Source organism: Metopolophium dirhodum, chromosome 5, assembly GCF_019925205.1.
Source record: "Metopolophium dirhodum isolate CAU chromosome 5, ASM1992520v1, whole genome shotgun sequence".
Lineage (NCBI taxonomy): Eukaryota > Metazoa > Arthropoda > Insecta > Hemiptera > Aphididae > Metopolophium > Metopolophium dirhodum.
Window position 1 is genome coordinate 32,511,974 of NC_083564.1, and position 21,291 is coordinate 32,533,264.

At 27.8% G+C, this 21,291-nt stretch overlaps 1 protein-coding gene across 1 annotated transcript; it reads right to left on the reverse strand.

The window, feature by feature from the left end:
* Positions 1-2,570: 2,570 nt before the first annotated feature.
* On the reverse strand, positions 2,571-19,598 carry LOC132945522 (uncharacterized). Its single transcript, XM_061015297.1, has 8 exons — positions 19,361-19,598; positions 13,610-13,760; positions 12,379-12,510; positions 8,994-9,587; positions 7,940-8,130; positions 7,565-7,811; positions 6,899-7,219; positions 2,571-3,869 (listed from the first exon to the last, which is right to left on the reverse strand). The coding sequence occupies exons 1-8, from the start codon at positions 19,406-19,408 to the stop codon at positions 3,850-3,852; spliced, it is 1,704 nt and encodes a 567-aa protein (XP_060871280.1). The 5' UTR covers positions 19,409-19,598; the 3' UTR covers positions 2,571-3,849.
* Between the last annotated feature and the right edge of the window lie 1,693 nt (positions 19,599-21,291).

A 21,291-nucleotide genomic window follows, 5' to 3' on the forward strand; every position in this document is an offset into this window, starting at 1 on the left:
TTTCTATACACGATCAAATTTTGAAAATAATTTGACACTTTTGGGCTGTTTACGGACATTGTCAGTTTTCAATTTTTTTAGTTTTTTTTCTATAAATATCAATAAAATTTTATTTGTTGGGTAAAAAAGCGTGAAAATTTAAAAAAAGCTCCTGATATATCGTTCTAATAGCAGTTGGAAAATATTAAAAATACATAGTCACAATTTCTTTTTTATAAGCATTTAAAGTTCAAATTTTGACAACATTTATCAAATTTATAATTTATAAATTATTTTGTAGTTAAAAATGTATAAAATGTTTAACTTTTATGGCTAAGGGTTGAACATTTTAAACAAAGCTCCACGTAAATAGGTTATTTATAAATTACTTTATTCACAATAATATCATCAAATATACTTGGTAATATCATAGGCTTACGGACCGTTTTCGCTCAGAATCGTTTTTCTTATACAATGATATTATATCATTGAATTCAAATTTAACACCATCCATTACAGTGACACTTGTAACATACTGTACATCAGAGCGACATCCACTTACCCACTTTTTTTCTGTTTAAGATTCTGGAGTTTAAGTTTGTACTTTGTAATGTGTATTCCTAAACTAAGATTTTTACGACATTTTGTTTTGGTTTTCTAAAACGCATTTGCCTGCGGGTGCCAATACCCTCCTTCAATTTTTTATTTTTAGGAATGCAACAAGTCGAATTTTTTGTATAGACTTGAACATTGATAACCTTGTGCCCTATGAATAATCCTTCTTTGAAGAACTACCTATAATTATTTTGAATAGTTTTTTCTGTCTAAGATTCTGGGCATTTTAGTTTGAACTTTTTAATGTGTTTTTCTGCTGTAAAATTGTTTCCAAATTTTTTTTTTTCCTTAATGCATTTGCCTGCGGGCGCCAACACCCTCCTTCAATGTTTTTTTTAGTAATGTTACTTTAGTTGAAGTTTTTGTATATACTTTTTGAACATTGATAACCTGGTGCACTCTGAATCATTAATGAACTAAATATTTTGAATAGATAGAATAGTGTAATAAGAGTAATATTATTATATAATCATTTATGTACCTTTATTTTTAGCATAAGGATAAATTTAATTTTTTTTCTCAATAACAACCACAAAAAAAGTGTAAGCAAACAAAAAGAGTTAGAAAATTTACAAAATGAGGCGACTACGACCGAACCATAAAACCTCGAATCCAAGACATATTATGGTGGTTCAATCAAGATCTTTCACAACGCCGAGGTCATAGCTGTACAGCGTGCATCAATCCGCGGACAGGCAACTATAACAGACCTCCTTGTTTCAGCACTTTTACGTAGATTTGATTTTCATTATATACATATACGATTTTCAAAAACTGATGAATCAAGAAACAATTGATACAGGACGCTCGCCACTAAAAAATACAATTAATATATTATTATCATTATGTTACCGCATTGGTAAGCCCTAGCAAAGCAGAACTAATTTTAATAACTAAACATAAAGATATATTATATTATATGCATATTATGTGTATAAATGCAGACATGCAGTGTATGTATAAATATATAATGTAAATATCAGCTATCACATATTCACACCAAAACAGTGGTAAATCTTCAAAATCAGGTAAAATTTCAATCAATAAAACGAACCTTAATAATATTTTCTTAAATTGTAATAAAAAAGGAGTGGTGTTTAAATGAAGCATGATTTATATTGTTTTTTTTATATATATATTACATTTAAAATGTTCCAAAAAAGGGAGGAGGGTAATGTAACGTATGTTACAATAGGCATATTATGCGCTGACTATAACATATTAAGCACCTCCGGTTTAGGTGTCGCTTATATATCTTATTATTGTAAGACTCCCCGGCCAATATCGCTATGTAAGAGAAAGGCAGTTCCCCGCGATTCCATCACGTGCACCTGAACTCTGTACAATCCTACCTTTTTGGTAACTTTGTTCGTATATTGTAACTAATAATAAATTTGATTGTGTTAATAATAATTTAGAGCAATCGTATTTATTTGTAATATTAAGATCCTAATACCATTCGTGCTCCCGAGCTACAGTAAAAATATATTCAAAAGAACTAATCTCTTCTCTGAATATCTTATATTTAACGGGTCATCCCCGACCACGTTACATAAGAAATTACGTTAAAAATACTGTCCAAGTGGGGGGGGGGGAGGCAAACGCTCCTTCGCCACCCTAGTATTTGCCACTGGCAGTCATTCACTCATGCGCAGTGATAACCAAAGCTCTAGCTTTTTAGTAATTTTGGCATCAAATCTAATACATAGACATATAGGGGTATGGCTACATCCATAGTATGTACATGATCTAATAGGAATAAGGACAAGGGTGCTCATCAATCAGAACCTAAGGTGTGGGGGGACAATATCATAAAAAAATAACTAAGAACCAACCAAATTGATTTTATTAAATAACAGAAAATAAATACACAACATAGATAAGCGCCCTTGAATAAGGATCATATTCATAAATCATTTGTGATACCATATTTGCGTGGTCCATATTATATTGCGATTTTTTGCGACCGGACCCGGTTGGAGTAAGGATGAGCTACTATTCTTGTTACTTTTATTGACAATTTTACTAAACATTGCATAAATAACATATTTTTTTTATAAAATTTAAACATGTTGATCTTTTTTTAATGCTATTTTAGTGCTTTAAAATCAGGTCTATAGACTAAAATATAATCCAAGTTAATAAAATACTGTTCAAAATTATTATTTGAGAAATTTGACATCCAATCTTTTAGTAAAAATAAGAACATAACAGATATGGTAACCGCGTTGCTGTACACTTTATTAATTGTTGTAAATGTCGAATGTATCACGATATCGCGTCGTACCTAAGTCACTGTAATCTATATTTGTTGAATTTTTAATTTTCCATACATTATGGTAAGTACAATTTAAAAAAAATAGGTTGTTTCTTTTTATTTATTTCTAGGCATGGGAAATTTTTGATTTTTTTTTGATGATTTTCGATTTAGACCTTCCGAAGGAATCCCAAAGGTTCACTTTTCTATCAGAAAAAATACTGTTGTCAAAAAGTTAGCTTTTTACTGCCCCATATATGTTGATGATGGATAAACATGGAGTTAACCCCCTCATCCATCCACCATTGACCAATAGAATATGGTATTATCAAGCATTCGTGCTTATATTAATCCTTAAACCCCGTTAAAACTATTAGAAGACAATTTTATACATAAAAAAAAATTCTCTAACCAGTCTAATTCATCCTTCTCTTGAAAATTCTCTAGCACATACCTTAGAGTTTTATGCTTATACATACCAACTTAAAAATGTAACACCATAGTTAATTTTATAAAAATAGTAGGTTCATTATTATTTAGTTATAATATTAGGTATACATTTATACGCCTGATTAAATAAATAAATTACAGAATATAAGTTACGTATCATAGTAAATCAGGTATATTAAATACCTACCATAAGAAAGTTTGCTATAAAAAAAAATTATTTATTTTTTAATACAAGTAATATAAAAATAATAATAATGATAATATATAAATGTATTAATAAGAAGAATATAATTAATAACACATCAAATTATAATTTGATGTAGGTACCTAACTATCTAATAAACAAAATACAACATTTTTTGTTTCAAACATAAAGATACATTATAATATAATATATGTACAAAATTACACTTGTTGTATTCCATTAAGTAAAGGTACTTAATATTATAGTATACGCCATAAAGTATAAGTGAATGTAGTGATGAGCGTCGTAGTGGTAGAACTGTTTAATGCCATAATCTTCTTAAAATAAGAACTTCAATATATTTTTATGAAACTGCAGGGCATTCTAAAACATCAAAAATACAATAGGTAACTAAATTAGTTTTTATAAATAATATAACTACTCAAATTTTGCACATCTATATAATTATATTCATCATGATTAGTCTCATTATAATGATAACCGATAAAATATGTCATGATCTAATAGAATAAAAAATATTTAATTGTCATTGTGATTATATATATTACTATAAACTATAATAAATGTTTAGAGTTAGGTAGGTACCTAGTGCACTAATTATGTAGGTATCTGGCATGAATGACATCATAATATACAAAATATAAGTAAGAAGTATTATTATTTGTATGTGTTCTTCAATATCGAAAATTATATCAACTTTATTTCATCGTTTCTATTGGGGGACTAAACCAGTTCCTATTTATGTAATTTATATCACTATATTGTTGTTTTTATAATTTATACTGTTACGTACTTTAGCTTTAAGATTAATATCTAAATTTTTATTGGACTCGTCCCGTTCCATAATAATAAATTATTATTGATTTGTAGTTAAAATTTAACATTAAGTACAAATATTTAATATATAAGTGTACATACCTAATATAAATTAATAATTTATTATAAGTACCTATATATAACCTATAACTGTTTTTAAGTAAACTATAATATTATATTTGTGACGAATTGGTTTCTACGTTTTGATGTTTGTATAAAGAAAAATATTTTATGTCAGGTTACCACCTACATTTTTAGGTACCTACTTGTAAGTGAACGTTGAGAAAATAACCATTTACAAGTGACATTGTGACAATATAATATCACATATGTAATAAGAAGCTCAAACACACAATGAAACCATTTAGAGTGCACCCAAAACAAAACAATATACCGTGAGTAAAAAAAATAGAACATGAACCTGTTTGGTTGTCTCGACTAATTTAGTCACGCAAGAAGTCCCAAATGTTACTTTAGGGGTAATGATGCATAATATTTAAATAAAATTACCTACTTTAATACCACCCATTTTATTTAATCCATCTCAATCACAGAAGATAGAACTAAAATCTTGGATTTAACGAAGTCAAAGAACTTCAGCTATACCTGTACTGAGAAGTGCGATAACCGTTACCTGTCACGAGAGTTGTTTTACAACACTTTTACGTTAGGTATAAGGTATAGATATAACAATATATATTATACTATCATTTTCCTTTTCCTTTACTTACATTATTTAATATTCAAATATCATTGGTATTAATTATTTAAATAAACACAATTATATACTGATCGACCATATTAAAACCATGAAAAAGTTTATACCACCATCCGTAATATTTGGGTAATCGCGGTATGGTAACAGACAGTCTCGCGCGAAGATGTTATACCATATACGCTACCGTACAAATGTCAAATTCTATACTTACGTCCCGTAACCACGATATTTACGACCACGATTCATATGCCATTTTACACTCCTCAATCGCGAGTGGAAAATCGTAAAATTCCCCGTTGTTGGTTTTCAAGGAAAATATGGTCGTCGGCACGTCCGATTATCGATCTAACCATTTTCACGCCACGGATGAGTGTTATAGTAATGTACTGTGTAATGTGACGAATTTCTACGAAAAGTCTTATTCATATGTATATTAATATGCTCCTTATAGCACCTACTGTTTAGGTTTCATTTAATAAAATACATAATATCTATTTGACACAATAAAAAGTACCTACTATAATAAATTATAATAAATAAGAAACACTTAATACTGTTTAAAACAAATTAAGTAAAATTATAACTTTAATATAATATATAATAACTAATAGATAAATCGATTTTCTAAATAAAATATAATTAATAATGAATAAAAACAAATTACTAGATATTCCGACATATTGTCTTAAGAACAATTATACGTAAGAAAAAGAAATGTTTGTGTCTGCTTTAAAAAATGTATCGGGGGAAATAAATTGGCCGTTTACCCTCTTCGAATGTTATTTAGAATTTATTTAATTAATTAATTTCAATAATCCTATCGGCTATCAGTTTATATAAGCAATAAGTTCCTAAGTAAAATAACCATGTTATGCTCCGTTCAACAGTATTCTATAATTAATAATATACCACGTAGCATAAAATATTCACACTAGATCTGCAGCGGTATTTCAACGTAGCCAACAGCGGTGTATTTGAATAAAAATACTATGATGGGTTTTACAATAGCAAAATATTATAAAAATCAAATATATTATCAAATTTATTAGCGCTTTTTAATTATAGCTAAAATTTCTAATTTTTATTTATCACAGTTTATGACAGCTCTTAAGCTCTATAGGTGTACAGTTCCAATAATTGGTGTAACTAGAGAAAATGTACCTACATGGAAAGTTACTTGGCATGTATTTACACCAATGTATAATTCCTTAGAATTTTGGACATTTTTCTACATGACAACGACTGTATTTCTAATATTTTTTTTTATTTTACGGTCAAATCAACTCATTCTAAAATATTCTTTTATCATTTCATATTTGACTTGAATCATGAATTCGATTAAACCAATACTGCAGGGTTAGTATTATAAAACTCATAAGCATAACGTTTAGGCGTGAACCAATAGAAAACGTCCCACTGCAGATACCGAGACTCAATTACGATTAAACATTATACGATTTTAGTGTAGACATAACGCAGCGGCGTGTCCTAATTCTATTTAACGACAAACACCTATCGGACTACAATCGCAATTCGTCTGCTGCTGCAGTTTGTCGGCGCGGTCGGAGCATCACTTAGACACGGTTACCGTTAGTTGGAATATTCTTCACTCCTCCGCGAGTCGCGACACGATAGCTAGGTATATAATAATATTATATTAATATCATAATATATACTTTGGCTACCTTACAGCGTTATTATAATATTATTATAAAGTTAGTGGATTACCCACCTGGCGCCGGCTATATCGCCCAACTTCCTACCTGTAACTACCTACCTACCTACAACACGGTGTACCTAATTACCTGGTGCGGTAACCTACGGTACCTATGAGATTACTATGATATTTTGCACTTACTGCAAACGGAACAGCCCGATTCGTCCGACCCGTCACCACATCCGTCCCGACCAGAACACAGTACGGCGGTCGATCGGCACCGGCCGTTCCTACACCGGAAAGGGCATTCGGCCGGGCTGTGCCGGTAGGCACCGCGGACCCGGGTCAACGGCTGCGGGGGACGCGCGGCGGATGTCCTGTTGCCGACGGTCATCGGCGCACCGCCGCCGCACAGGCCTTCCAACTCGTCCGATTTGTCGGCACACGTCACCACCGCGTTGCACAACTCGTACTCTGGTAGACACTGACCGTCGCCGCACTGGAACGTATACGCCGGACACCCTGTAAAAACGTAAGGCACACCGACCAATATTACCATTAATAATTGTTCGTTGTCCACGTACTTTTATATCCACTGTCATAGGCGTGTTCAGACTTTGGTGGCCAAGGGGGAACAACAAATTTTTAAATTGTGAGACCTACTTTTTTTAAGACATGAAGAAACATTCATATTTTTTTATGTTACAAAATTCACAATGGTAGGAATATTTTTTAATTATGATAAAAAAGTACAACCATTGTCAAAACAATAAAATAAATTAAAAACAGATACATAATAAAGTAAATTGTTGATAAAAATAAAGTGTTTATATTATATGATTATTATACCTATAAAATATGTTTTACCTTTATGTTCAACGGCGTTGCAGCTCTCTTCATCATCCCCGAGTGGACAGTTTTTCACACCATCGCATCGCGTTGATCTAGAAACGCATAAATTCCTGGGGGCTTTACCAGACCGACAAGCAAACGTGGTACTTGGACATTGCTGATTACCCGAACATTCTTCGTCCGAATTGTCGTCTTCCCCACAGTCACCAGTTCGGCCATCGCATACAAAGAACCAACTAATGCATTTACCACTAGATCGGCACTGAAAAATAGCATTAATTACATTTTCACCATTTTAATTATTTAGATCTTTTAAACCATTTAGGTCTAATTATAAATATTATTGTACTAGCAATGCCAATTTGCCATATTTCGATCAAATGTATTTACTTGGAATGTATTCTGTAAACAACCTCGAGTTTTCGCTGTACACTGATCAATTGTCTTATTGTTTGGTAGGCAATCACAAATTCCATGTAGGCATCTTGAGTTTTCATCATTTCGCATACACTGCGCATCGCTAACACACGGAAATCCAAGACTAATGCGTCGTTTAGGTTCTCCCTTCCTTAACATAATACCTAAAATTACACAAAGAAAGATATTTTATTATTTTTTAAAAAATACTTGAATTTTCATATTTAGTATGAGTATAGGTGGGCGAGACCGTTTTCGACCAAAAACGTACCCTTACCTTTTCGGCCGATTCACTTTTCGACCAAAACAAAAAGTTTTGTAATATGATATGTAGAATAAATAATTGATATATAATTTTTGTAAAATAGAATACCCATATTATATTAACATTTTTTTTTTTTATTACGATTATTACGATTTATTATAATATACGATCGGTGATCGTCGACTGTGATGGTTATACTACCATAATAATATATAGTTATTTCAGTATAATAATTTATGTAGTATGTACCTGCAAGACTGATCGTTATACGTATTGTAGAGAGTCACTATCTTTCTTAATATTATATTATACACATTACTATTAGACTTAATAATTATTGACAACAATTTTATATTATTATGTTATTCTTTTTATAAAATATTATGCACAGTGTGACATATTAACACAAAACTAATGTTAATAATATATAGGTATTCTTATATTTAAATTTTTTTTTATATTTTATTTTACAATATTTTATTTTACAACATTTTATGTAACTTAAACTTAAATAATTTTTAAAATTATAATTGCCACAATTTTACAAAAATTATATACCAATTATTTTATTTATTTTACATATCATATTACAAAACTTTTTGTTTTGGTCGAAAAGTGAATCGGCCGAAAAGGGAAGGGTACAATTTTGGTCGAAAAGGGAATCGGCCGAAAAGGGAAGGGTATGTTTTTGGTCGAAAACAGCTATGCCCGTATAGGTTATACATGACTTATATGCAAATAAAATCTGGGGTCCAGAATTACCTGTATTACTAATTGGTTTCTTATGCACTTTTATAGATGAGTCGTTGACAATTGTTTGGCTTTTATTTTGTGAATCTTTCAATGGACTTTTTAAGTAAATTTTGATTGGTGACGGCGTGGGCACTATAGCAAATTGAGGTTTAAATGTTATGTTCTTCGATGCAACTGTTGTGTAGTTGAGAGAAATTACAGATGACTGAGTGTTCGTCACCGGAACGGCAGTAAATTTTATACCATTATTCGTTAAATTTGTTTTTATAATGGGCCGTTTTAGAGGAGGCATTTGTGGTTTATTGATTGGTCGTAATGGCTTAATTGTTGAGGTAGTCGTTGTGAGTCTTAGGTCATCCGTTTGCCAAGGTCGTTTTTGGTACGGAAATTTTTTCTTTAGATCTGGTTTACTAAATGGGTATTTGAATGCTGAACTATTAGGTTTAATCAAAATCGAATTTTGTGCTTTGTATATACAGTCCGGGGAAGCAGGATCGCAAATACAAAATCCAAATACACCAGGCATGGTGAACTGGCATCGGTTATTTTCATCCGACAGTGCACAATGAGTGTCACTATAACACACTTCTCCCAGTTTGGCAGCTGTAAAAAATATTAACTGCGTGAAATAATATTAAGACAATATAATAATATAGTATGACAACAAATTACATTACTTAATGTTATTTTAAATGTACTGAATAATCAGACATTTTAGCTTATTGATAATTTAATAAATAATAATATATACATTATTTCAGTCATACATTTTTTATATCAATACTTTACACTTATTTATAAATACTTATATTTTTTTTTAGTTTATTTTTTTTTTAACTTTTATTTTATAAAACACACAATATATAAATAAAATTTACAATAAGTATGTATGATGATTTATATAACAAATTATGACATGATTTAGTAATCACCCAGCGGTAATATTTTTATTATTACGATTTATTTAAATTTGGTTAAATATTTAAAATATAATTAGTTTTATAATTAAAAGGGGAAGAAAATGAATAGGCCCAATAGGGAAAAATAACTTATTGGTTTATTCTATGGAATTTTATTAGCTATACAGACATTTTATGCTGTTTTATTCATATTTATAGATGAGGTTTCAAATTTTAACACGATATTTTTACATGTATCGTTCATTAATAAGGCTGAAAATAGGTTAATTTTGAATTAAAGTATTTATTTTGATTATTTTTTTTTCGAGTAATACAAAATAGAAATAATAAATAAACATATAAATATATAATATAATAGTACATAAGAAAATAATATCCAGTATAATGATGTAATACGTTATCAATAGTAGAATTGGTTCTCTTATTGACTACTGAATAACTCAATAACGTTTAGGTAGGTATAAATAGTTTTTTTCGTTTACAACTAACTCTAATAGTTAAATCGTACGGTGTTTAATATGGAAAATATATCTAAAATATGGTCCAAGCGGGATGTCCCACAATAGCATTCCTTTAATCTGAACCATATCGACGAGGAAATTTTTTTTTAAATCGATATAATAGAATCTGGCGAACCAAATTGTATTATACATAATATACTGATGGTTTAAGCTGTAAATATATTTTTCAGCAGACTATATACTAATAAGAGTTTATTGCACTTTGAATTTAAATTTGTGGCGAAAAATGTTGGTCTATAGACGTATAGGCGTTTTCCTTTCAATAAAAATATAATAGTTTAAATCCCTTCACGTGTAATGGAATAACTACCTACCTATACACATGCGGCTATCAAGAACAATATAAAGTCTCACGTAATAGGTACTCTACAACAATGACCTCCAATAATCCGTATACGTACGCGTGTATGTATAATGTATGTATTACACACCTGGAACGTTTGAGTGTTATTATTATTTTTTTTTTCTTGACATGGATCTACAATCTGTTATGTATTATGAAAGCGTCATAAATGAAAACTAACGGGTTTCTGTATGGCTGTATGTTAATGAACGACGTCAATGAACCAAAGGATCAGGAAAATCGTCGTAGTGTACGTTTTTCACGCGAATGAATTATTTCTATATTTACAGTATGATGGGAACCTGCATTGGAACCGCAACGTTTATAATAATATGTTAATCTTTATTGTTTAAAAATGATGCACGTAATTATTAATTAAGCTCCACACGAATACTGAACGAATGGAATTGCCTGTCGTAATCAAAATTGAATTTTAACAACGTATCGTGAATACCTGTTTAAGATATTATTATACAGCTTAATCGATTGAGTATTATATTATATCTCTTAGGATAATAATAATAGATAAATATATTCCGGTCTCATATTCACACAGACATATATGTGTTAACGAATATGTTTTAATTTTTAGTTCTAACATTTAACTATAGTTTATAATGCGTATGTACATTTACTCGGTAAATAGTCAATATTATTATCCATTTATTTGTATTTTAAAGTTTAAATTATAATCTTTTTTGCCAAGTAATATTTGCATACATTTCAATGACGCAGCTAAATGTATTTAAGATATTCTATATTATAATTTTATAATAAATTACTTATTAGTATTAGTATATAAGACATAAATATTAGAATGAACTAAATAACCAAACATGTATCCATATAATATTAGATATTAGTTACGGAATACTGGGCACTTTTAATCATGAATACAAACAAATTATTTTTGTGCAATATTTTTTTATTCAATTTATTATGACTAATAAATAATAATGGAAAAAAAACAAAATTAATTAATTAAATATTATATTCTGAAAATTTTAAAATAATTATAATAAGTAATGATGATGATTACCAAATATTGATGGCAAAAAATACAAACCAAATAAATAAGTTATTATATTAAAATTGTTTAGAATTTTATCATTACTTACCTATTTATTTCGAAGTATTTATTTTACCCGTTCCTATATGATTTACTAGAATCACACTTAAATTTGCAAAGTCTGTCTGTTTTCCTACACTTTCATTTATTCGTTTTGCAAAGCTGCGTTCAAGCAGAGCATCGATCATCCGTTAATATTAGATATATATTTAAAAGTAATAATAAATTGAATAAAAAATATTTGGACTGTATTGACTATTCAATTTTTCTGCACAAAACATTTAATGAATCAATAGTGAGCTAATGGTCCTTTAAACAAGATTTAGTGGCCCACGATTGGTCCATTAAATTTTTAGTGAACCGCATTAAACTTAATAAATTGTTTATGCAACCCAGCATAATATTAGTATTGATTATCAATGACAATAGGCATTAGCTATCCAGAATTCGCATATCTTATATTAGACATGAATGTAATGTATTTTGTGTTCGCACTTATCACACGGTCGCATTATTATATTTGTTAAATAATTTTACTTACGAGATAAACATGTATGTCTTCGATACTGCCAAAACTTAGATTCACACTCGCATACATTATTAAGGCATCTACTATTAGCTACTTTCAATGAACATTGCTCATCCACAACACACTCAAATCCTAAAAGCGTAGCTGTAAATTCAAAAGTATTAAATTAAAATCAATAGCGAAAACTTTTTTTTTTTTAATTGGACTACTTTTGGATAACATAATAGAAATTAGGTCTTCCAAATAATTCGTAACGTATAGTAGGTACATATATATATATATATATATGATTCAATAGTATATAATAATAATTTAATTATCCAACAAGGATATTGTGCCTGAGGCTTTTATGAAAGGCGCCATGATATAACGAACAATACTAGATTTTATTACTTCTGAACAATAAGTATATGTTCCTGTTCCAGATTTTATTATCTGAACCTAAAATACTCGACAATAATAATAAATACAATTTACAAAGTATAATAATTGATATGTATATATTAATACTTCTGAAACTGAAATATTGTATACAGTGCAATGATAGATATTTTACGGTAGACCATTTTTAATTTTCAGTTTTTCACTTAAGCACGTTCTCAATTTTGATTATATTTTTTATTGACATGTTATATTTACACAAACTATTTAAGGTATTAAAATGTTTTGAGTGATATTAAAGTTATTACAATATTTGATACTGAAATCATGTTTTCACAACTAATTGTAGTAATAGACATTATTCAAATAAAATATAGGTAAATTACTAGTTTGAAAATTTAAATTCATCCAACTTATAAAAATAATGTAATCTTAATACCTAATCTTTAATTTTGTTTCTGGGTATTTTATTTTAATGCAATAGCTTTTAATATAAAATCCGTTTGTGCAAATACATTTTTTAATGTAAGTATTTTTACCTTGGTGATATTTAAAAAAAATTAAGAACTATATGTATACAAATATTTTACTTACTATTAGGACTTATCATGAAATACCAAATGAAAATAAACTCTAATAATTTTTATAAATATAATTGAATGTGCTAATTTTATTTAAGTAGAGTTTAACTGTAGTCGTCTGTAGGTACAAAATACTATATACATGGTATTGTGAATTTTTATTGCTTCGTGTCTTTGTTAAGTTATTAATTAATATCTTAGTTATTAATAAGTTGAAAGGTAATGGTAGTATTTTAAATAGATTAAGAAAATAGCAACCAATCATATAAAAAGGAACTTACATTGTAAACATGCATTGTTCACTCGTGCGTAGTATGGTAAACAAGAACAAATTCCAGACTCCTGGTGACATCTGCTAAATCCTGTGTCACATTCTTGATTAGATAAACACCTTTCACCTAATTTCACCCCTAGTGTTCGTCCAGGAAAATTCTATAAATAAAGAGTTAAACAATTTAATTACATTTTTAAAAGTTTTTAAACAGTTACAATAACTGAAGAACATATAAAGCATAAATTTATATAATTTTTTTTAATTTAAATAAAAACTCCATGCTTAAAGATTTTCTTTTATCTAGGGGAATAAATAATAATGAAGTGCGCACAGTGTATGCCGTTCTTGGACCCAAAATCCAAATATCTTATAGTCATTAGTCATGAGTTCACGTCTTCACGACATTGTTTTTAAAGAATAATCATTATAAAAAGTATTTATTATTAATTATTATCGATACTTATACTTAGAATTGGTAAAAATACAGTTATTATCTACTACCAAATAATTATTATAAGAAACCGAATTTCGAATGTATCATCACCTTTTTGAATAAATAAGTTACTGCGTTTAATCATATTTCATCATAAGACATATACCTAATAGCTAATATACGCTTAGACACTATCAAAATATGGTAAGATCTTATTCTTGGTAAGTAATATAGTAACGTTTAACTATACATGCATAAATTGTAAATAACAATTGTTCTGTCTATTCAGGTCACATTTTTCCGTGTACATGTTAAAAATCTAAACGAAAGTATCAACATTAGCAAATAAAATAATATAAGCTATATAATAAGAAAAAATATCATTCAGAATGAAATGTGAATACGATTGAGAGAATATAATAATATGTCTACACGTAAACACCGTATAATATAATATATAAATATATTATGTGGCATTTCAAAAAAAAATATAATATATTATATATATTATTATTATTATATATGTGTGATACTGTAATTTGTATGACAAGTATAAGTACTTAAAAAAATGTGAAAATAGCAGTAACAAATCAGTTTAATAAAAATTATAAAAGTAAAAGTGTGTAACAATAGAATAAACTGTGAATTTTTTTAAACATTTTTACCAAGTGGTGTAATTTCAAAAAGCTGTAACTATTATATGTATGTATTAGAATAGGTGACACATAGAAGACCCTCTAAACAAATCAAGCTGTAAAAAAACCTATATTAATAATGTAACAAAATAATACATAAATAATATATTAACTATATAGATACGTATACGTTCCGATACTGGCGATACTTATGATAAAAAAAAATATCTTGTGTTTTTGAAGTACCTAAATATTTATATTAATAGATATTTCATAAAATTAAATTTAGGAACCTAGTAAAGGTCGGTTGTTCTCTAATGTTATGAATACCTTCACAAGTATTAAATTTAATATATAATTTGTGTAATAAATGAAGTTTAAAAGTTAAAAGTATTAATGATTTATCAAAACCTCTAAAAGATTTAGATATATTTATATAAAAATTATATAAATTTATATAAACCTATATAAAATATTTTTAAAATAAATAATAGCGGATGGCCATGTAGGATCGTACCGGCTTGGAGTAAAATTCTTCTAATCTTAAAAACAGTACATCATATTTTTCAATTTTTGTGATAACCGTAAAATCGTTATAGTAATAAACTAATGACTAATAAATGATAATAATCAAAATTGTTGTTATTAATTACTAATAAATAAAACAAAATATTCATAAGATAAAAAATCTTTTTTAAAAAACCAAGGGCCGTATAATTTATAATCGATGTTTAATAATAAGTTAATAAGTTTCTATTGCAGACAATTTTGAAAACTTAAAACCAAATTACAGCTGTTCAATGCTTTAATAGACTAGCTATTTACTATCCTATTCGAAAACGAGATTATTTACGCCTTTACATATTATTATGTATCACAAAAAAAAATATGGTTATTCATTGTAACATCACATGTGCACTGTCACTCAGCAAACATAAATCGAATAATAAGAATCTTTCTCTGTGTATTACCATTCTCACATTTCTCACGTAGTACCGTATTTTAGCGGGAAAGTCTTACTGGAAAATGGCTCATACACGGACGTCCAACTTATGCCGTTACACCCATAGAATGTTATATAGTCTTAGCCTATTCGAAATCGTGTTTTTTTTTTAGTTTAAATCAGTTTTATGAATAATGTTTTAACAATACAACAATGCATTTGTAATATGTTGGCAAAAATATTATAATATATAAAAGGTACTACTTAATACGATCTGTTTTCATGGATTCTAAAAGATATTATATGGAAGTTATTTACAGTTAACACCAATTATCGAGAGTTAAACATAATATAAACCAATGCATGTCAAACCTAATAACACCAAACCGATAATATACAATAGATTATAAATCAATACGTTGTATAAAACCTTTATATTATTTAACAAAATATAATTTTGATCAATTATGATATCTATGGACTATAAATACATATATAATAATTGATTGTAGAAATGTGTGGTTTTCCGCCAACCTATTCATTGTCTAATGCATTTTTGTCGCGTCATTGTCACGTTTCAACGTTTGATCTATTTGTTAGGAATGGTGTCTGGTCAGAGACAGACGACAAACGATACCGTCAAGTGTCTGGTCGAAATTTAATTTGACAAAAAAAAAAGTAAAATGTAACGTTTACCAGTTTGTCCTAGTCTTCGTCTACCGTCTACGATTCACAATACCCGAATGTAAGATTAAAAGATATTTATTTTATGGTACAACCATCGACCATTATTATTATATTCACTATTATATATAGCAGCTGCGTGTTTAAGTAGGTACATTCAATTACAGACTATATCAATAGAAATAGGTATAGAAATTAAAGAATGGAAACTATATCATAATTAGATTTAACTATTGTAAGACTAACTCAATTTAACTCGAATCGACACCATGTAGAAACCTATATAATTAAAAGAATTTTAATAATTTATATAATTATATATGAATGATTGATATACTAGAAAAAGCGGTAAGATACCACTACACCAGCTGCTAAACCGTTGACTGCTAGATTACTGTTATTTAGATAGCTACATTTAATATGTGGGTAGGTAGTAATATAGTCTAAGAAACTCTAATCGAACATCTAAACATAAATTATGCGTTAGTAGTCTCAAATAATATATTATTGTGATCATTTTAATATTAAATAAGAACATTTGAATGTGTCACCCCACTGTGTGGCTTCTTTTTCAATTCTTCTTATTCATGTTTTTTTACTCTTAGCCTATACATATTTAACAATTTTTCCCTTCAAACAAATATAATTGTCGGTAATATGTTAATGAAAATTACAAAAAATTAATTACTGTGTTATTTATAGTATTTTCTACTGAATTTTAAAATGTCCACATATTTGTGTCCATCAAGATACTCAAGAAAAAGTATTTTGAGTTTTCCTTGGGCCGTTAAATATTTTGGTTTTTTTCGTACGTTGTGGATATAACGCCCCAAACTCTCTTTGGGCATTTTTGTTTTTGTCATTTGCAATATTTATCCGTATTTTTTTTTTATTAGTGCTAGGATGATTAGTTATGTGTTAGTGTGTTACATACAAAATTATGTATGAGTAGTAAAAGAAAAAAAATCACTCGGTATAGTGATTATTTTAATTTATAATAATCACTCGGTATTGCGATTATTATAATTTATAATATTGGCACTTGAGTACTTGTGATACAAAAAATAATAGGTAAATAGGTAAATAGGTAATGAAATTATTATTAATATTCTCTAATTAAACAGACTATTTACATAATATTTTTTAAATTTGGATATCTTGTTCTATCCGTTGGATATTTTGACCTCAAACACTATATTTTCGTACAGTATAATTTTAAATAAAAATTGTCGTATTTCAAAAGATTTTAAAATATAAATATTTCTCAGATAATATCATATAAGTACTTAGAGTATCAATAATTTTTAAAATGTGCACAATAGTAATGGAGTAATGACTTTATCAGATATGAATTTATGATATTTATTAAAATATGTTCTACGCACTGCAATACGCCAATGTATATTATTATGATCAGAATAGACACAGTAAAAAGACCATTTAAGACTTAAGTAAATACTTATAAAATAAATTGTGTATTTGTGTCAAACAAATAATTGATAATTTAAGTTGAATAATATGTAGTTTATTTATTTTTTATTATTAAAAACTCTATGTCTCTATTCACAATAACCTACCATTTATCATTACTATCTGTTCAAGATCAAGTTATACATTGGGTCATGTTGTTTAAAATTGTATAAATATGAAGGTAGTAGGTACCTACCAGCCTCTGCAGATGCTTTTGTGCATCATGAATAGTTAGGTACTTACTACAAATCCATTCGTGCTTGAAGGCTATAGCTATATGGAATACCATCTCTTATTCTCTTCTTATAATCTCTTCTATATAGAAGTCATAAGAATAAGTTTATTCTCTAATATCCTTAGTCCTTACAAATCTGTATAATTAATCCTCAATCATCACTAATCTTACACTACAAATTCTACTTGACAAATTCTCTAGCCAATGAAAACACACATACAGAAAGAATAATTAATTTTTAACATAACCCTTTTATAACCATTTTAATATATTCATAACAGCATCTATATAAAATATTTATTGATATACGCAATGACAATAATTTAACAAATAGGTAGATAAAATAGATAATATGTAAACCTATGTAAAATAGATACGGGTACAAAGTACCTAATACTTTTTATAACCAGGTCTTGAAACCAAAAATATTTTTTCCGATTTGGTTATCGGTATTTATTTTTTCCGATTTTGATTTCGGTTTCAGATATCGGTATTTAATTTTTTCTGATTTCGTTTTTGGTTTTAAATACCGGTTTTATTTTTTCTGATTTCAATTTCGGTTTTGTTTGCCGGTTACCGGTATTAATTTTTTCGGTTTCGGTATCGATTTCGGTGTTTAACGGTTTTAACCGGTATTTAAAATTGATAGGTATCCAATATAGGCTTCGAGCCCTGCAGCTTATAACAGTTGGTTTTTAACTCAAATTCTATAGTAGCTTCCTATTAACAGTTAATAACGAAATTAAAATTCAACCATATATGCCTATGACTATATCAAACTATGGATTATCATTTTATGAATTCATGAGTCAATTGTTTAAATTAATATATTCGAGTTTCCTGAACGTATATTAGAAATATTTTTACAGTCAAACATTACAAAATGTGACCGCAGACGAGCGTTTTTAATGACGCGTTTGTCATTTAAACACGATTATTAATAATATTATTATTTATTATATTCATAAGTCACGTAAATAAATAAATGAATAATATATTATATTTATATATCATATTAGAAGATTAGAAGAAGATCACTATATATAAGAACGTATATTGAACGTATATTGTCTTATAAGAACGTATATTAACTAGGTATATCATACATAAGAATGAATTTTATATTTATATAACCAAGTTTCCTGTAGTTCCATTAAGCGTTTCATACAATAAAATGCATTTTTTTTTATTGCATTTTTAATAAATATATTATACAACTTTACTAAACGTTTTAAATTTAATCGTATTTAATAATGTTTGAAATCAATTAAGTATAAGTATAAGTTCAAACTATATTTTACATACACTTTTTATGTATTTTAATTGCTATACGTTTTATTTAAATTTAATCAACTTACTTTTATTGCCATAGTGAAACAAAAAATCTTGAAGAAATTTAAAATCATTTTATTCAAATTCTGTTGTAACTGAAATCGTTTAGGTAGGTATATGATTTTTTTTAACACTTCCAATATTAGGTATAATTAACTATATAAACTCATTTAAAATATTCATACAGTTTTTTTGCGATGTTGTCGTAACGTGTAAAACTACAGAGGAATAAGACATAGTTCGTAAATAGTACGACCCATTCGGTCGCGCACAACACACTGTTCGGTCAGGAAAACTGATCACAACCTGAGTGGCCTGTGCGACATTCTGTCATCCCCACTGAATTTCCATAACAGCGTTTGCACTCTTTTCTCTTGAGAACAGTAATATTTAAGGATCTTCAAAATTACATATCGTATTTTATGTCGTTATAATATCACGCCCTGGACTTATATGTATAGTCACGATATAGGTAGGTACCTATAATAAATAATATTTTAATATCAACATTAAATTTATGCAAATGTGATTCGAAAAAGTTATAAGCCCAGCCATTCTTCCCAAATTAATATACCATTGATATAATAAAGTTTGAATAAATAATTTTAATAGTGTGGGTAAACAACATTCTTCAAACGATCATCCTACGAATAAACAAGAAAAACGCAGAGAATTGCTATTAATACGATTGGATAGATACTTTACACATTACACTTATATAGTACCTATAATATATTACAAAAATTAAATGTTTATTATTTAATAGGTATATTTACTACTCGAATAACTTAAACATTTACTACATGATAAAATAACATAATATAGGTAGGTACAAATGTATGAATGCACTATAAATTATGATAAAACAAATTATATTATAATTAATTGTAGGTATTATCCGCTTTAATAAAATTTAAAAACCATATTTAATTAAATAAATAAAACAATCAGCAAGGTATAATAATATTGTAAATTTATATTTAAAAACGGCAAATGACGAGTGGCCCCATCTATACAACTATACAAGTCATATAGATAGGGCCATTCGCGTCATACGCTTTTAAATACTTAAAATTATTTTTAGTATATTTTTAGTACAAATCTACATCTGGATAACATTATTTTATAGAACTTATGTTAATTTATAGAGATTAAAAATAGAATAGTTTGCATGCGTATAACGTGTGAAAATATGGTACATTGCTACTTTAATAATATTTTTGATTAACTTGAAATTTCACACTATTTTAATTATATACCCGGTATGTGAATATTTAATTACCAATTGTGTATAGATAAATATAATGTAGGACACACGTTGTTCATTTCTCATAAGTAGAACTATAATGAAAATTACAATTTTAATATTAATATTTTATAATTTATTATAATCGTAATAATAGTTGATTTTGTCCGCATGTTTGATATAAGTTCAAGCAAAGAATTAATAAGACTTCATTGCTTCAATATTTTTGTTCACTACAATTTGCATAAGTACTATCATATTTTATTAGGTATATTATTTTTAAATTTATCTTCTAAGCGGAGCAATGAAAGTATTCATTTTACGATATAGTTTTAGACTCCGTTAGTCCTATAAGGACAACGATTGACATTAGTAGCCTGATGAATGATAATAATTGATTGCGGTACTTTTAAGAACAAATAACTGCCAAATATGTAGCATTCAATATTTGATTATTATGTATTATAAATTATAACAAATAAACTCGTATTTAAATATTTAGAAATAACTTAGAATTACAATATTTTTTTTTGTATCATCCTTAATAATATTGTAAGGTTATACAATATTTTACACATTAAAAAAAACTTAATTCGCATATCAAGTTTTTTCAATTCAATGAATTTCCGTTTTAAATCATTGAACTTCAAATAACCAACAATACGTACATATTATAGAGTTTTCAGCAAAAAAAAATAAACATACTATACA

What these genes read in the sequence shown, in the direction of transcription:
- LOC132945522 (XM_061015297.1), bottom strand. Translation starts at nt 19,408, where the DNA reads ATGATTTTAAATTTCTTCAAGATTTTTTGTTTCACTATGGCAATAAAA. An exon ending in GAACAATGCATGTTTACAAT is followed by an intron (nt 12,511 to 13,609) that starts GTAAGTTCCTTT and finishes TTGAATTTACAG; the next exon opens with CTACGCTTTTAGGATTTGAG. An exon ending in AAGACATACATGTTTATCTC is followed by an intron (nt 9,588 to 12,378) that starts GTAAGTAAAATT and finishes TATTTTTTACAG; the next exon opens with CTGCCAAACTGGGAGAAGTG.